The sequence below is a fragment of the Fistularia commersonii genome, chromosome 19, assembly GCF_037954325.1.
Source record: "Fistularia commersonii isolate RoL2024-O1a breed Wild chromosome 19, RoL_Fcom_v1.0, whole genome shotgun sequence".
NCBI lineage: Eukaryota > Metazoa > Chordata > Actinopteri > Syngnathiformes > Fistulariidae > Fistularia > Fistularia commersonii.
Window position 1 is genome coordinate 5,592,832 of NC_141302.1, and position 17,373 is coordinate 5,610,204.

At 42.9% G+C, this 17,373-nt stretch overlaps 2 protein-coding genes across 3 annotated transcripts; one reads left to right on the forward strand and one right to left on the reverse strand.

The window, feature by feature from the left end:
• The first annotated feature begins 941 nt into the window (after positions 1–941).
• slc7a7 (solute carrier family 7 member 7) lies at positions 942–10,254 on the forward strand. The gene is made up of 10 exons (XM_086165381.1): positions 942–1,153; positions 3,204–3,859; positions 7,034–7,159; positions 7,251–7,395; positions 7,695–7,818; positions 7,899–8,002; positions 8,102–8,198; positions 8,279–8,428; positions 8,531–8,714; positions 9,561–10,254. The coding sequence occupies exons 2-10, from the start codon at positions 3,346–3,348 to the stop codon at positions 9,626–9,628; spliced, it is 1,512 nt and encodes a 503-aa protein (XP_086021507.1). The 5' UTR covers positions 942–1,153; positions 3,204–3,345; the 3' UTR covers positions 9,629–10,254.
• On the reverse strand, positions 8,665–16,893 carry oxa1l (OXA1L mitochondrial inner membrane protein). Of its 2 annotated transcripts, XM_086165383.1 has the most exons (12): positions 16,765–16,893; positions 16,036–16,170; positions 15,724–15,825; positions 15,337–15,631; positions 14,454–14,597; positions 14,261–14,346; positions 13,137–13,301; positions 12,864–12,968; positions 12,568–12,730; positions 12,403–12,483; positions 10,453–10,541; positions 8,665–8,706 (listed from the first exon to the last, which is right to left on the reverse strand). In XM_086165383.1, the coding sequence occupies exons 1-12, from the start codon at positions 16,873–16,875 to the stop codon at positions 8,680–8,682; spliced, it is 1,503 nt and encodes a 500-aa protein (XP_086021509.1). In that variant the 5' UTR covers positions 16,876–16,893; the 3' UTR covers positions 8,665–8,679. The 2 variants fall into 2 exon arrangements, with proteins under 2 accessions (XP_086021509.1, XP_086021508.1); XM_086165382.1 differs by lacking the exon at positions 8,665–8,706 and having other exon boundaries at positions 10,319–10,541.
• Between the last annotated feature and the right edge of the window lie 480 nt (positions 16,894–17,373).

The following is a 17,373-nucleotide window of genomic DNA, read 5'->3' on the forward strand; positions in this document are numbered from 1 at the left end:
CTTCAACGGAGCCCGAGTTTGCCTGCATTCGTTGGTGCGTTATTTATAGAAAAATGAGTATCTCACTGCAGATTTCGGTCCTTTAACTGAACTTTGAGAACTTTTTTACAAGTGCACATGTTTTTTCTTCCTTTTTTTATGTTAAACACTGCAACAAATTTTTACCCAAACTATATGGATGAACCTGGTTTAAATATTTTGCATGGATGTTCTGAGTCTCAAACAACTTAAGGCACCTTGTAATGCATTTACTTTTTATAGCCACTAGAGGGGGCGATGCTCACAGATTAGACTCACAAACCATGTCCACTAACTCCCATGCTGCAAACATTTAAAAGACCCATATCCATCCAACTACCCATCCATCCATTAGTAAAAACAAAAATTCTTCACTAAATGTTATACAGTGTAAAGCCTAAATGCAGGTTAGAAAATCAAAATCGTGCAGAAAAATGACCCCTGACCAACTTTGTCTCTGGTCAAAGTTTTCTAAATGGAGATGCATTCCGGAAAAAGCATACATGGCATTTTATATTAATATTTAACCATGTGCGGAAGGCAGAATTCATATACTTTTCATGCAGGGGACGCACTCTGCCGCGTGTCTGACCCACACGCACGCGTTTTCACACCCTCGTTTCCCACTGAATGGTCGGTGATTGTGTTTGAGTCACATTATTCATAAAGGCATGTCTTTATCGAGAGAATTCATTGATCCATTGATGATAAAGACGCGCCTGTGCGATAATCTAATTAAAATCACTCAGGAAACACAATGGCGGCAATTAAGGACAACACACACACACACATACACTAACACGCACACACACTTCCCCTCCCTCCTTTGCAGCCCCACCCTCTCGGTTTTACGCGTTTCCTCCGTTCATTAAAAAAAAAAAACTATAGTAGCTACAAGTGCATAAAAGCAACACACACACATCTGGCGAGGAGGAGAGCGGTGCAGACTGCAGGAAGCAGCGGCGGAGCGGATCTGCGCAGGCGCAACGGGGCCCACGGAAAGAGGACACGATGACACCGTGCGTGGACCGAGGATGAGAAACGGCGAGGCCTAAGTTACACGCTCCTGAACTCAACTTATTTTTTATTTATTTTTTTTATTTTTTTGGGGGGGATGGAGCCGCAGCAGTGTGAGGTGGGTGACCAGCCGCCTCTTTGTCAACCCTTTTTCCTATAAGAAAATCCACGTCGGGTCAAATATACCCACGTTTTGAGTGAATTTGATATCCACTTTTTTTTTTTTTTTCTTCCACGTGTGACAGTGACCCGCTAACATGCACACTCTCACGCACACATAAAAAATCAGGTGATGCCTCCCAAGGGTTTCTGTTTTAAATTTAGGGGGAAAGCCAACAGTGTGATAATAAAAGGCCTATTTACTGATATCTGTAAAACACAATATCTGCTATGGCGTGAATAATCATCTTCACTTTATAATTTTATTATTAATATTTTTTGCCCTCCTCTTTCAGGACATTTGTTGGTATTTCCTGCTCAATATTCGGTCATTTCTCAATAACTATCTGCTTACTTCTTGTTTATGTCTAATGCACCCCCCCCCTCCTCTGATCATCCAGTTTTCACTAAATCTTGTCGATATTTCAGGCAAATTTCGTGCCAATATTTCAAGAGCATTCAATACAAATGTGATATAAGAATCTCAATGATTCATCCCCACGCAGAGAGGAAGGGTATTCAGAATCCAGGATATAACCTTGAGTAAGTCATGAGGGACTGCTTATCAGGCGCTTTTGGACCTTGCCCTCTCTTTCTGTAAGGCCTGGCCTCTGAGTGTCTCCGGCACATGTCTAATCACATGTAGCGACACTCAAATAATCTACTCTTCTTCTTCCTCTTGGTTTCAGTCACTCTTTCATGAAACCACATGCTGCAAATTCGTGCTGCTGCCGCTGCAAGGTATCAAAACTTTTTTCGACCGTGGCCTTTTCCTCGTCACGAGCTTGGCAATAACTGTTTGTCTCTAATCAGAATGCCTGATGTCTGATTAATGCCTGATTCTTTCCTGTATCTTGTCCTCTGTCTGCGACCGTAGGATCAATACTTTCCGTCTGTTTATGCACCATTTGTTTTTTTTAAACAGCACATCAACTTTTTTTTTTTTTTTTTTTGTTTGCTGGAGATGTTGTGTTTTTTTAGTCAGATTTGCCCGTCAGATTTTGGGGGTTAAATAATGCGAGATTCAATTGAAAGGTGGAATTTTTTTTAATATTTGCCGTCTTTTTTGTTAAATAAATGAAATCACGCGTGGTTATTAAAAATGACAAATCCCGAGAGCAAAGCTCAAAAATGAGCCGGTATCAATCACTCAGGTGATTTACAAACTGAAATGGTGATTGACTCGACACAGTTTGGGACATGAGGTCCTTTACAACTTCGCCACCTGTTAAATATATGATATTAGGCAAAATACTGATCAAATTTAAACTTGCACATTTTTTTATCACTGGACTCTCATAATAAAGTTCAAGTTCCAGTGAGCGTAGATAAATCAGTCAACCAAGAAAATGGACGATTCAGCTAAACAATTTTCCATGTTCCCCGATGTGTTTTTATCTTGACTTCATCCATTTTAAATGGCAGCCCAAAAAAAAAAAAATCTCCCGGCCGGTTCGACAGAAGACAGCTTCAGACAGCCGGAGTCCAATATCCCACAATGACCTTCATCCCTTCCAGCCTGTGACATGAATCAAGAAGCCTGACGGACCCAACGGCGGACCCCCTACATGCACCGAATAATGAACTTTAGTCGTAACAGTGCTGACACATTAAAATCCCTCCAAGCGTGTGTGGGCAGCCACCAGTCAGAATGAATGTCTCAGTCATTCTTCCTTAGCTGGACGCATGGTTACTGATGAAGAGCCGGTGTTTTTAGGCATGTGGCGTGTTTGCTCCTCGCCCTCGCTCTCTGTCAATACACTCAACCTTAAAAGGCCATTTGCCGTGAGGCTTAATGGGTCTCCAATCCATCAAACTGCTCTCAAATCCAACTGCGGGCATACCGGTTTTCGTATTTTAGCATGTTTGTTCCCACATTAGAGACTTTGACTTGCAAATGTCTTTCTTGTTCGACCCGATGTCAACAACATAGGTATGCGCCGGATGCTTTGACGATTCGGTCTCCAGGGTAACAGCATCACTCATATGATATTTTTTTGTCTCCACAGATGGCCAGAGATGATTATAGATAGCCGAATGAAGAGTTAAGGTCCCCATTGACACGTTAAGGCAAAAAAAAAAAAAAACGAAACAATTTTTGTTCTGTGGCCATTTTTCTCAAAAACTCAATAAGCTGCCGAAGCAACGACGATGACGGCGGCAACAAAAACGACGGTGTCCTACAGCCCGGCTCCGATGCAGGACGCCCAAAACGGCGGCCCGCCTTCCGTAGCGTCGATGGGTTCGAAGGAGTCCATGAAACTGAAAAAAGAGATCTCTCTTATCAACGGCGTGTGTCTGATCGTGGGAAACATGATCGGCTCCGGGATCTTCGTTTCCCCGAAGGGCGTCCTGATACACAGCGCCTCCTATGGTCTGTCCCTGATCGTGTGGACCGTTGGTGGGATCTTCTCAGTATTTGGGGCGCTCTGCTACGCTGAACTGGGCACCACCATCACCAAATCAGGGGCATCCTATGCCTACATCCTGGAAGCGTTTGGGGGTTTCATGGCCTTCATCCGTCTCTGGACGTCGCTACTCATCATCGAGCCGACCAGCCAGGCCGTCATTGCCATAACGTTCTCCAACTACATGATGCAGCCCATCTTCCCGACGTGTTTGGCACCGTACGTGGCAAACAGACTTCTGGCTGCCGCTTGCATATGTAAGTAAACGCCGCAATTTGTTGTTGCCTATCTGACGACAAACCGGGTTTCACGGACCGCACCTTTAGGCCCAAGGAAAGTTAAAAATGCCATGACAGCGAAACCATTTCCCGGATTCACTATTACAAAATATTTAGTGATATAATTCCTTTAGAACACCTGTTGTGATGCCCATAAAATGAAGGTTAATGAGTCTTGGCACATCCCAGATTGCATCTCAAAAGTCATAATTCAAGAAGTGAAAGAAGTGAAAAATGATGACGCCACTCTTAGTCAGCAAGGCGGCGGTGACGGCGGCAGAGAGAGAGAGAGAGAGGAAGTAGGTCACTTTTTAAGAGACCTGCGGGGACTCAAAGGAGAAAAGAATGTTTCAATTTGAGCTTTAGATGTAGAAATCCCAGTGTGATGTCCAGAACACGAGGACCTGAGTCACCACGTTTTTGTGCGGGGGGGGGGAACAAGCGAGAAACGCCTCGTAAACGCAGGGAACGACCATTCTTTATTCCCGCTGAGGTAACCAGAACGAATCGCAAACCTGCTCGCTAAGCAACTAAAACCGAAAAAAAAAAGAAAAAAAGAGGGGTGGGGGCAAAGAAATACTGCAGCTTTGGCAACCAGACTCCCAAGAAAAGAAGCCAAATACACACACGCGGCTCGATTTAGCAATATCTCAAAGATAAGCCCCTGCATTGAAGATAAAGAAAAATAATGATAATAAATATTACTCATTTATTCAGTCGCCCACCCGAGAGGCATGTAGGTAGACACACACACACACACACACCAGTGCCAGGCGGAGATAAGCCGTTTTCTGAGGAGGCCCAAGAGCGCTGATAGCGCCGAGGTAAAGTCCTGAAGTGAGACTCTGACCCGAGTGGTCGGTGGGGAAGCTGACAGCTCGGCGCAGGAGGCAAACCCACGACCACAGCGGCGAAAAAAAAACCCCTCCGTGACAGCAGAGAGCGAAACCGCCCCTTGCCTCCTTTTGGCTCAATTTGAATGCATCCTGCTTTGGTTCAGTCAATGTTTTATCAGGTAATTTCTCCTAGAGGTCGATTATTCAATTTTATTTGTTTTTACTCTGAGGGACAAGCTTTGATGAGTCCCTGTTTGCTTTGACAGAAGTAAATGGGACTCCGCAGTCGCTGATCAAACAGACGGATAAAGCGTCCACCTTTATATTAAAGTTACTCTTGACCTTCTGTCATGAGAGTCTGAAGACAGGGGCTCTGGCGCCAATTTATATAAAGATATCTTCGCAGGTATAGAATATTCATTTCAAAAAGTATAGCAGGGCAGTCTCGTAGCATAGTAATGATGATTACTTCCACTTTGACCTTCAAAGGTATTGGAAAGAATAACCGATTTGGTTTTTCGGTAAAAATTTACTGTTATTTTGTTACAAGTTTTATTATTTATTTTTTTTTAGTGAGAAAGATATGAAGTTAGCTGGTGTGAGAGAGGAGGATACAGAGAATAGGGTTGGATGGGGAAGGTTTATTCGCTGTGGCGACCCTTGAAGGGAAAAGCCAAAAGGAGAGGATTTACTTTTATTTTGTTAATTGTCTTACACCCATAAAATGAAAAACAATGAAATTTATGAAAAGAGAGAACCATGAGCTCTATTGTGCAGCAAATCTAATATTATTATTAGAGATGAAAATTTAGCAAAAGCTATGAAACTGGAAGAAATGAACCCTTCTCCGGAAAAAAACAGCAAAAAATTGAAATAAATAATATTTAAAAAAAAAAAATGAAAAAATATATGAAAAAAATATATGAAAAAAAATGAAAAAAAATGAAAAAATATAAAAATAAAATATTCTAAAATATTCTAAATATGCTACTTCATATTGGTGTAAGTGTGTGATTTTGACCAAAGTCAAACAAACTGGCATTAAATCGATCATCGCTTTTTAGTGAGTCGTCGGGGGGGCGTCACACACACTCTGGCCGTAAATTCAAACACGTCTGGAGTCTCAGGAGGTCAATGGCATTTTGCGGCGAGAGAACAAGAGCTCAGTTCCCCTCTCATATCTGGGCCGCGTATGACCTCTGCCACCGGTCGCACCCATCTCACACCTCACACACTTCTACCCTTTCAGTGTCAACACACTCCACCTCCCGCCTCAGCACGGCAAGGCTCTGTTCGCCATTGTTCATCCGCCGCGCACGGCGTTTTGTTGTATCTGACCGGACCTCCCGCCGGCGTCGGACTTGTTATGATCCCGATGATAGTGTTGTGATTCGGCCTCGAAGACCCCCCGCCCTCTCACCGGGGCATAAATGGGAGGCCTTTCAGTGGCCAACACAGAGAATGTTATTGATCATTGAGTGTGGCGATGTTTTGCTCTCCCCTTTAAAGATCTGGGTGACATGGAGGCCGTAATGCGATTGAGTCCCACTCTTGCAACATTGTGTTGCAGGGGAGGCTGAATGAGCAGACGTCCTGTGCTCCGCTATCTCTTCTTTTATGAACCAGACCGGAGCATTTGCCGATAACAGGCTAGCTATCTCTGAGGCAAGGACATGACAACAAGTTGCTGTTTTTTCCCCAAGAACATCAGCGCGAAGATTAAAAAACAGCAACTCGAGTCAGCAAACCACACAGTGTTGTTGTATCGTCAATCCCTAGATTTCTCCTGAAAATACAGGCGGCTCAAGTAAATACTGCAAATAATAACGCGGGTAGGTTAACTGGGGGTGGTTCTGAAAAGGGACTTGTCCGTTTTAGTTTTTCTGTTTATTTCTTTTCCCTCCTCGCTGCGAAAAACACACAAGAACCTCCTTTCAGTTCAACTGCAATCTCGGGAAGGAAAGCTGGTCGAAAAAACCCGGGCGTGCCGTAATTTCCGTGTATCTGTATATCAGACGCGTCAGCTCGCTCGCCGTCTTCCCCGCTTGTAAACTTTGCCTCACCTCCGCGTCAGTACCTGCTGCCAGCCCGTGTGTGTGTGCTCGTGTATGTGTGTGTGTGTGTGTGTATGTGCTGCACTCAGCTGTTTCCTCGTCTGAAAAACAACACGGCAAGTGTGCTTGAGTCAGCAGCACCACTTCCTCGAATCGTGAACTGCTCTCGCACGGAAACTGGAGCAAAATGTCACCGTGGAGACGGTCGGATCAGTCAGGCGATTCCTCTTAAAGTGAACTCGCTCGCGACTCCCCGCCCTCAGGCCTGCTGACCTTCGTGAACTGCGCTTACGTGAAGTGGGGCACCAGGGTCCAGGACTTCTTCACCTACGCCAAAGTCATCGCTCTCATCGCCGTCATCATCACCGGCCTGGTGAAGATCGCACAAGGTGCGACGCTATTCAGGTTTTATGAAAATCACAAGCACGCTTTTATTTCCCAATTGTATCCCTTTCCTTACCGTGCGTTGGTGCCCGGCAGGTCACACGCAGAACTTCGAGGGCCTCTTTGACAACTCGTCCAAGGACCCGGGAGACCTCGCCCTGGCTCTGTACTCGGCCTTGTTCTCCTACTCGGGATGGGACACGCTCAACTTTGTGACGGAGGAAATCAAGAACCCAGAGAGGTGATAAAACGGGACTCTGGTTGAAGGCCAAACCTTTTCTTCCCGGTATTTAAGGATGTATAAAAAAAAATTGAAAACATTGATATTAACCACTACTGAAGTTGAGGGATAGACATTTTTCTTAACAATAGGTTCAAGGTGCACCATGTAATAATACTTCAAGGTTGAGTTCCCAGGCAGCTTTATCTCAGTCCATCCCCTTCCTTTGACCCTTGGTCTCATGAGCTATTGTGAATCTTAATCTCCTGCTTTTAAATCTCATCCTTTAAATCCCACTTTTCCCAATTTGCTCACGCCAGGAATCTGCCGTTGGCCATCGCCATCTCCATGCCTATAGTGACGGTGATTTACATTTTGACCAATGTGGCGTACTACACCATTCTTCCCATGAACGCCATCCTGGACAGCGACGCTGTAGCTGTGGTAAGCGCCAATGACGCTACCTTAGCCGTACCGTCACTAAGCGCAGAAACCCTCGAAAAGTTCTTGTCTTCTCCTTCCAGACCTTTGCCGACCAGGTGTTCGGTGTCATGAACTGGACCATTCCGTTAGCTGTCGCCCTTTCCTGCTTCGGAGGACTCAACGCCTCCATCCTGGCGTCGTCCAGGTCAGTGAATGGGCATCCGGAGCGTCTTTCGTCCCCAGCCACCCACACGTCCACGAACTCATTCCCGCGCCCGTCCTGGGCGTCTTTGTGTCTCCGAAGGTTGTTCTTTGTGGGCTCCAGGGAGGGTCACCTGCCGGATTACCTTTGCATGATCCACGTCCACCGCTACACTCCCGTCCCTGCCCTGCTCTTCAACGTAAGCTATCTACCAATAGATGTTTTCATTCAAATAATGCAGATTCCCTGTGTAAGTCTCGCTCTCGCGTGTCCCCGCAGGGCATCATGGCTCTGATATACCTGTGCGTGGAAGATATCTTCAGGCTGATCAACTACTACAGCTTCAGCTACTGGTTCTTCGTGGGTCTCTCCATTCTGGGTCAGTTGTACCTGCGCTGGAAGCAGCCGGACAGAAACAGGCCACTGAAGGTAGCTCAGTTATTTCAAGCAATGCAGTGCATTTATTTTCTTGTTTTTTTTTTTTACGTGCCTAAATTGACCTTCACCTTTTCTTTCTGTCTGGCGCCTCAGCTGAGCCTCTTCTACCCCATCATCTTCTGCCTTCTCACCGTCTTCCTGGTGGTGGTGCCGCTTTACAGCGACACTACGAACTCCCTGATCGGCATCGGCATCGCCCTGTCCGGGGTGCCTGTTTACTTCCTCTGCTGCTACACGCCGGCTCACAAGCGGCCGCTGTGGCTACGGAACTTAATAGGTAAGACATCCATTGGACGTTAGTCATATTTAGGTCAAAGCCGAAAAACAATTTGAAATTATATTATACTGAATTTAAGGCACAGGGACATGGAGATAGACGTTAAGGAATTTGGAGGGATTTTTTTCAAGTGATCGTATTGTCATTATGTAAAAAAAGCACAAGCCATAAGACAGGAAATATGATCTAAAACATCATTTTTGACCTGGTAATAATCTTCGTCAGGAAAAAAAATCTTGTAATCACGTATCCGAGAAAAGAAAAATACAATATTTATTAAGCGTTGAAGGGAATGACCATTCTTGGTGCTTAAGGTTTGGTTGCAGGCCTCGAGAAATGAAGACCGACAGTAATCTGAGTAAATATTATCATTTACTGTCATTAAATAATAATTAGGTGGTTATTCGGGGCAATAAGACTTGAGTGGATTTAAGGCCGTGGTCACATTTTATTAATATTGTGATTAATATGTTTAGCTTAGAGTTGTTTTCCCATAGAAATAAAATGAACTTTGAGAGGGAGCTGGACTCAACTCAACTCTTTCCTATTTGTTGTGAATCTGTGAATTCACTGACCCGTCTCCCCTCTCGCCCAAAAGTCCAACTTCCTTCCTGTTCTGTTAAGACATTTTAGGACAAATTTACATAATAAAGACACATTTTTTAAGTTGTTTATAATGACAGACAGAGACCTGACAGGCATACTAATGACCCGGCTAGTTACTTTTGTAAGGTTCCCCCAATTTCAAGTGTACACTCCTTTTGTGCTGACCGAGTGTAATGTTTTTCCCGTGTCAAACCGTTCCCCTGTCACTCCTCTAACTGTTCCCGTGTCTCTGTCTTCCAGCTAAATCAGGTGTGCTCATACAGAAAGTATGCTTCTCTGTTTTAACTGAAATGGACAAGGCAGAGTAATGGTGTCCGGCGCCGACACCCTGCCAACGTGGGGACACTGCCCGAACCCATCGGGGTCAGCCAGTGCCACCGTGAGGCTTTAACGGACTAGCTTTGGGGCTGGAGCCTGACCCAGATTTGACCTTTAGCTCGTCGTCGATGAATATATCGTCGCACCGTGGTGCGACTTCTGAAAGAACATTTTATTGGCCGCCCCTAAACCCAAGGAAATCCTCTTTCTATCGATAAAATGTCCTTTTTATTAGAGAATTAATTGAGGTTGAGTGTGACGCAGCTCATCACATACATAACCTGTGATGTCTTTTTGATCTAACTAAAAGGGAGTGTATTTTTACTGTCTTTAAATTTTGTTCAAGTGGCACCGGGCGTTTCTTTGAAACTCAAAGCACTACTGGACAAAAATAAAATTAAAAAAAGTGTCATTAAAATTACATGCACAACAATTAACAGTTGTCAATTAGGATAAATAACTCTTAAGTTAGCTCGTGGAGGAAAATGTTTTATGCTGCTGCCGTTTAGAAAAAAAAGGGCTATTTTTACACATTATTTTGCACCAGTGTCTCCAGACTGCTGTTAAAATGTGCAGCAAACACATATTTATAATAAAATTATTTGTGAACACCGCAAATGGCGTACTTCATTTCTGTATGTGATTGCATTCCTAACTTGAAATGACGACAGACATCAGATGGTTTGATAGGCAGATTTTATATTTATGTTTAGATACATGATAACCTTTTAACCCGCCATTCTCAAATATTTACATCATTTATTACACTGTCATTCAGAGTGATCTATCCAATAGTGTCCTTCCATGGTCTCACCTTCGCGCTGTCTGTCTTGCCTTTATCTGACGCGGATAGAGGAGGGGTCTGCTGGAGAGGATTCTGGGTAAACGTTTGTCTCAACGGACCTGCGAAATAGATGGGAGGGATTGACCAATGAGAAGAATTTATAGACCGGGCGTGAAACCGACAAATAAAGAACGAGTCATGAAAATGTCAAGTTTCTTGGAGGTTAGCATGTTCACAGGGATGTTTTTTTCACAGGGGATTTTAGTTTGTTAAAGAAAAATGAAATCGAAAAAAAAAGCAAGGTTAACACTGTAAATAAACAAAATCTGACTAGCATTAGATATCTGACGTTACAACCTGCGTTCAACTGAGCATAAACATCTACAAAACACAAATTAAGATTCCAGCGCCTGCTGGTTTTCCAAAGAACGGTTATGATTGATTTTGATTTTTAACATGCGCTGATGCCAGCCAATAAAGCAGTCGATTTGATGTGTCGATCACGCGCTGATCTCATTGCATTTTATCCCCAAGCACAGAGAAGCTTTCACATTTTCAAAATGTGAGTGTCTATAAAGCTCCAAATCTCCAAATAAAAGTTGTGCATTTCTGAGTGGATGGGACATAACGCCTTCTTAGCTGGAGCAACTGACAGCAAGCAACTCTTATCTGGCTTTTTGAATGACCTGTTAGTACAAATCACAAACACATTTAACTTTGATGACCGACTGATTTGAAAACTTAAATTTAAACAAAAGAAACTCCGATAGAAATCCACAAACAAGTCGCAATAGTGTATGAGTTATTGATAGGCCTATTTAAGAACCGTGTGTACAAGGCAGGGGGGCCTCACTTTTTCGCCTTGTGAGCTTCTTTTCAAATGATAATGTGAAAATGATCATCCTCCACTAAAAATGCTAATATAAATGTATTCATCTACTTATACATCTACAAGGTATACTTAACACAATAAATGTTTGTGGATCTTGCATAACTGCATGAACCCTTATGGCACATTACAACAGAGTACTTTTCTTCTGTAAATACCTTATTCTGATGACTTGAATGGATCAGCAGCATAGTTGAAGTTAGCTGTGAGAAAAATGACTGCTGTCCTTACAGCTGGGATTTTAGTTCCTTCACCTTTTTCCCTCTCAGCTCACTTGTCGGAGGGAAGTCAGTGCTGTAGTTTTTATGAGCAGTCTGAAAATGCCGCTCCGCATTTCCGTTTTTTTGATATAGCAATGGCAGACCGGCAGATGAGGCAAACGCACTTTGAAAATGACAGAGTAAAATAAAGTCCACCTCCCATTCCATATGGAAGTGATATGTTTTAGTCTTTTCCAGATCCCCCACTCGTTTTTTATAACCCGTAAGTTTAGAAGACATAACTTTGAGGTTGAACTCGCTTGCTTGCGAGAACGCGCTGTTATGTGCGCATGCGCAGTGACGACTGTGTCTGAAAAGGTCGGACACCTTGGCGACCGATCGGTAGAACGCGATCGACCTATTGGGCACACCTGGTAACCATGGTAACCTTATACTATAAGGTTACCATGCATTGACTGTCTGCAATACCTACCAACGGCCACAAGGTGACGCCAACTTCCCATTACAAAAAGATTAAAGTTTTACGTCTTTTCTTCTTCAAGAAGTTTCTTACAAGTTAAAATGAGTTGGATGTAAAACTTTATCATCACACAAAATTGCAATAGCCAAAATGGAGAAAAAATGGTTACTGTGAAAGGTCAGTAACCAGTTTGTATGTATTATTTTATAAATAGATGAATAAATGGCAGTGTAAAAAATAAAATATTTGCAACATTATAAGACCTTTGGATAATTATATGGGGCTTGTTTTAGCGTTTCATTACTTCTCCAAATATCACATTTCTCCCTATCCTGCTTGGAGAAACCTCCAGCCAGCTCTCCTGGTGGGGTCACAAACATGCTGAATTGAAGCTGCTGACGGAGACTGACCTTTGGCGGCGAGGTCCAGGTGATTTTTTATCCTTCTTTCCCGCTCTTCCAGCTGCTGGGCCAGCTGAGCATTTTTCCAACCTGGATGCCATGGAGACAGTGGACACTAAGCACTGGACTGGAGGGTAAAAGCACGTCCTCTGGAACTACATTTGCAGGACTAACCCTTTTTCATGCTGGCGATGAAGCCTTCATTTTGGGGCAGAGCGGAGGCGGGATGTTTGATCCTTTCAGGGATCCTCAGCCTCTCTCTGATCAAGGGATTTCTGAGCAGAACTACTTGAGCCAAGGAGAAGCAGTTGGAAGTCATCCAGTAAGTAAACACTGCCTGAGGGTTGTAAAAGCAGGAAAAGGATTTTAAGCGGTGAATACTATTTCAAACATACACATTTAGCTGCAGAATCAGAAAAAAAAAAAAAAATCACCTAAGAATGAGGAAGTAGTGTCGGGGACAGACTGACCGTGGGGAAGTTGATGGTGAGGGGGAGGATGACGAAGGGCATGATCCTGAACACGGTCTTCATGGCTCGGAGATTGGGATTGTCGATACCCGACTCTGCTCCCAGCTGGAAGCAACAAGATCAGAACATCTTCTTACGATGCTGAAAAATACGCTATTGAGGTGAGAGGTAGATGTTCGATATCCGCAGAGTTATCACCCGGCCCAAACATTTAACCCGTAGCCAGCCCCGTTATATCCGAAAGTAATTGTGGATGTGCAAACGGCTTATCACCTCCAGGATGAAGAACATGGTTCCAGTGACGGCCAAAGGCAGGATGTAAAAGGGGTCTGCTGCCGTCAGATCGGTGAACCACAGCGCGCCTCCTGTCTGCATGCTGGGCACCGGCAGATACGCCATCTTCCTTAAAGCGATGAAGAAGGAGATGAAGACGGGAGCCTAAAATAGAGCAGAGGCGAATGAGTTGTCATCGGTAAAGAAAAGACAAAATGTATCTTTCTTTTAAAAAAAATCTCTCTGATAAGGAATATGTAAACACAACAAATGATCCTAATCGCTTCGGTACAAATATCACATTGATTAAAAGTCAACATGCTTTTAATGAAATGATTATCAAAATAATGTTTACTTTTCATTAAGAAAGGGGGAAGAAAATACCGATTCAATCAGTTTGGAAAATTCCTGCAAAGTGACGATGAGAGTGGTTGGAATTTACCTGCTGATGTGGTAGAAATGTAAGTTTGGGATTGTACTAAATGATAATGTGATTTTTTTTGTGTGTTTATCAGCCCAGTAACACAAACTGGAGTATCATTACCATATCGTCGCCGTCAGACAATGACTATCACAGGTACGTTTACATTCCAGAACCAGCGGTGATAAACGAAAAATCCACAAAGCAGCAACCATATTTGGATTTTCGTATTTATACATATTTTTAAGCTTTATGACTCTAATTAACCTTTCTCACACTCTTATAACACCTCCTATATAATTGATACAAATGCAAAAACCGCAGAGTTACGCTACAGGTATCACACATCGATATGAAATGGACATGGTCTGTAGCCACCCTAGAAAATGCTATTTTTAAAACAAAAGGATTGAAATAATACACATATAGAAATACATTTATACCACAAAAAACTGTGGTATAGCAAAAAGTCCACAATATAGACTTAGATATGTAAGAGTTAAAAATCCCTGATACGGTGAGATATGGCGAGGGACCTAATTTTGGTTGTTTTGAGTGTCCTGTATCTCTGCAGCGGCTTCATAGTGTGACAATCTGATAACAGCAATTATGTTACTGAGCTAATGACTATTGTGTGATCTCAAGAATATCAGTGATCAGGACAGAATGAAGCTGGGTACATACTGAGGGGATTAAGACCGACCTGCACCATGGGAACCAGGAAGCCGCGGAGAGGGTTGACGTCGTGCTTCTTCTGGAACAGGTTTAGGTCTGTGTAGGCTTTGGCAACTGCAACACGCAAAGCATCGGCTCATGGCATTGTAATCTGCACTGGAACATCTGTATTGTCACTTAATGACGTAAACACAATGAATGACGGGAGTGTGAACACTTACATTCAAATTTGTTTCCACTCTGTTTGGCCTCGGTCATCCTGGTGGTGAGTTTGGTCATTTCGGGCATGACATTGTTGAGTTTGGCCGCCTCGCGCTGGCCCTTCACTATGACAGGAAACACAGCCATACGGGCCAGCAATGTCCCTGTTGGGGAAAGGGGAAGGGTTGTTGAATGGTGTAGGAAGATGACGACCGAGACAAAAAGGACATGTTTTGAACAAAAGAAAAAAACATGCTGCACTGTTGTTTACGTCTAGGTGTAAAAGAAACAGATACAAAAAGATAAAAAACACACACGAATAAAATTGAAATGGTTGTGTAATTAGCCTCATTGATAAAATATATGTAATCAATCTTCTTAATTTTAATGTAAGGTTTTCTTATATAATTTAATTCATATTTTACAGAATTGCATAGGATATTTTGCTTAGTTTATTCAATATATCTTTTTTTAGATTTATTCTTTTGACAGTCTTCAAAAACACAGATTTCAAGTGTGTGCGCTCGCTTCCCTCAGTCCGTTTGTTTTCTGCAGTCTAACATTGCTTATAAAATTGTGGGCCTGCGAGACACATTTTATGAGACTCATTTGATAGATTTTTTTTTTTTGTTTTTTTTTTGTTTGCTGATTTTAAGCCCCTCCATTTTTTCTGAACAAAGAGAATTTTCTGAAAGAATCAGCGAAGATAACAAATTATTTTCCCAAATAAAAACTCTTCTTTTGTAATCTATGATTAATATCTAGATGGAGACCACAAATTTCTGTACTACATTTTTTAATGTGAGCTACACAACAGGGAAGCAGTCGGATTAATTAACTGATACATTTCCCTTCCTGGGTCATTACTAAATTCACAGAATGTGAAAAATTTACTGGACTGACCTGCAACAATGGCTCCCCACCAGGGTAAACCCAGATCCATGTGCATGAAATCTAACAGGTTCTGGATGAAGCCAACTGGAGTGTGGCCCGCTAACCCCAGGTCTGTTAGACGGGTTTCTGCAGACACAGCCTGCAGGACATCCGCCGCAAGCGGTGCGGCATCAGCGACCGGCTCTAAGACCGACTGCATTGAAACAGGAGTTGGGTCAACAGATGCAAGGAGAGGCGAGGGCTCCAACACCGGAGGAGAAGCGGAGGTATCTGATGCTTGTGCTGGCATCGAAACAACTTGGACCTGAATATTTTTAACCCAAATAAAAGACCATTATTCAAGTGAGAATGCCTCTGAGTCCTTCCAGATATTATTCCACTTGCAATCTCAGCTACCTGTTCTGTGATAGGTTGTGCAGTGATGGAGGAGGGCTCAGCTGGAAAAGACTCAGGGGGGGCCGCCATCACCGGAGGGCCATCGGCACCCTCACCTGGGATCTGGAGCAAGCAAATGAATCGAAACATCAGAACACAACAATGACAAACTACTAATGTGCAGCGACAGTTGTGGTTTGTAAACAAGGTAGTAAAATAAGTGCATTTTTGCCAATTTTAAGGATTGTCTAATCACTTGTGAGGCTTGACAATAGGAACGGGATACACTTGTGCAGACACCTGTTGCAAAAGGTTTGCCCCATGATTACTCACCAGCGAGCTGTTGTGTCTGGCTGTCACGGTCTTGACCCACAGCAGCTTCCCATGCTGCCTCTGACCAAGCAATGTCCTGGTGGCGGGACTGCCACACTCAAACACTGTGTGTAGACCGGACCTCTGGAGCAACCGCTGATTAAACACAAATGGGAGTCATTTTAACACAATAAATCAAAATAGGGGGGATTTAAATTACAATTAACATCCTTCATTCAGAAAGCGTATTTCATCATCTTGACGGTAAAAATTGCCTATAAAGTGTGACACTTTGAGCAAGAAATCACAAAAAGAAAATTTCTGTATTAATAAAACGAATATGATCAAACTATAAAATCTATTACAATATGAGAATAGCTGCTGTAGATGATGACAAAGATGGCAGCAGGCAAAAAGCCTTGAGAGCTAATGGGGTGAATAAAGGTAGTTACAGTTAGCCCTACACTTTCATAACGTTAATATGTAACATTTATGAGACAGGTATCAAAAGCGTTGAACTAAACTGTACGGTCGACCTCAATTTTGTAACTTGTATTTAAAAGAATCGCATTAGATAACCGAGGATCTTGTCCCCTCAGTGTGTCAAAGTCACACAGAAGGCATGGGGGTTCAGAGCTGCGCACTGACAGGCTAGCCGGCTACCGAGTTAGCCGTGGGAAAGCGCTGTCAGTGTCGTCCTCTTAGAAGCAGGAATAAAGATACAGATGTGAAAATGTAAGTGAGACATACGTGATTCCAAATATCTGAAAGGGGACGATCGCCTCGCCTTGGTTTGCCCGTCTGTCTCAGGAAACATCTTGCTAAAGAACCAGGAGTCAACCCGCTCCTGATCGCGGCCATGTTTGGCAGGAAACACTGACGTCATCCCCGCTGCTACGGAAGCCGAGAAGGGTCAAACCTGGCCGTTTTGTTCTTTTCTGACATTCCTCCTCGACACCGTCATTTTGTCGAATTTTATTTCAGAACACTTGATATACGAGACGAAGACCTACAATTTTTATGATGCCATTGTTATAAACTTGAATCAGCTGATTTGGCTGTATGTTGGGAAAATCATATATGTGTATGTGTACATGTGTGTGTACTGTTATATATAATACATAACCAAAGAAATATGCAGAAGTATATTTCTTCATATCACCATTACCTAAATCTTGGTTACATTATGAATTATATGATAGTCATTTGTATTCGCATTATTAAATCTTAAAGGAAACTGAAAATTAAGTCTTACTGACCTTGCGTATAATCAGCCATAAATCTAAAAATTGTTGAATAGAGCATTAGTTCAAATGAGATTATTCTAAGTAAGTACTGCATATCAAAGAAACATTTTTA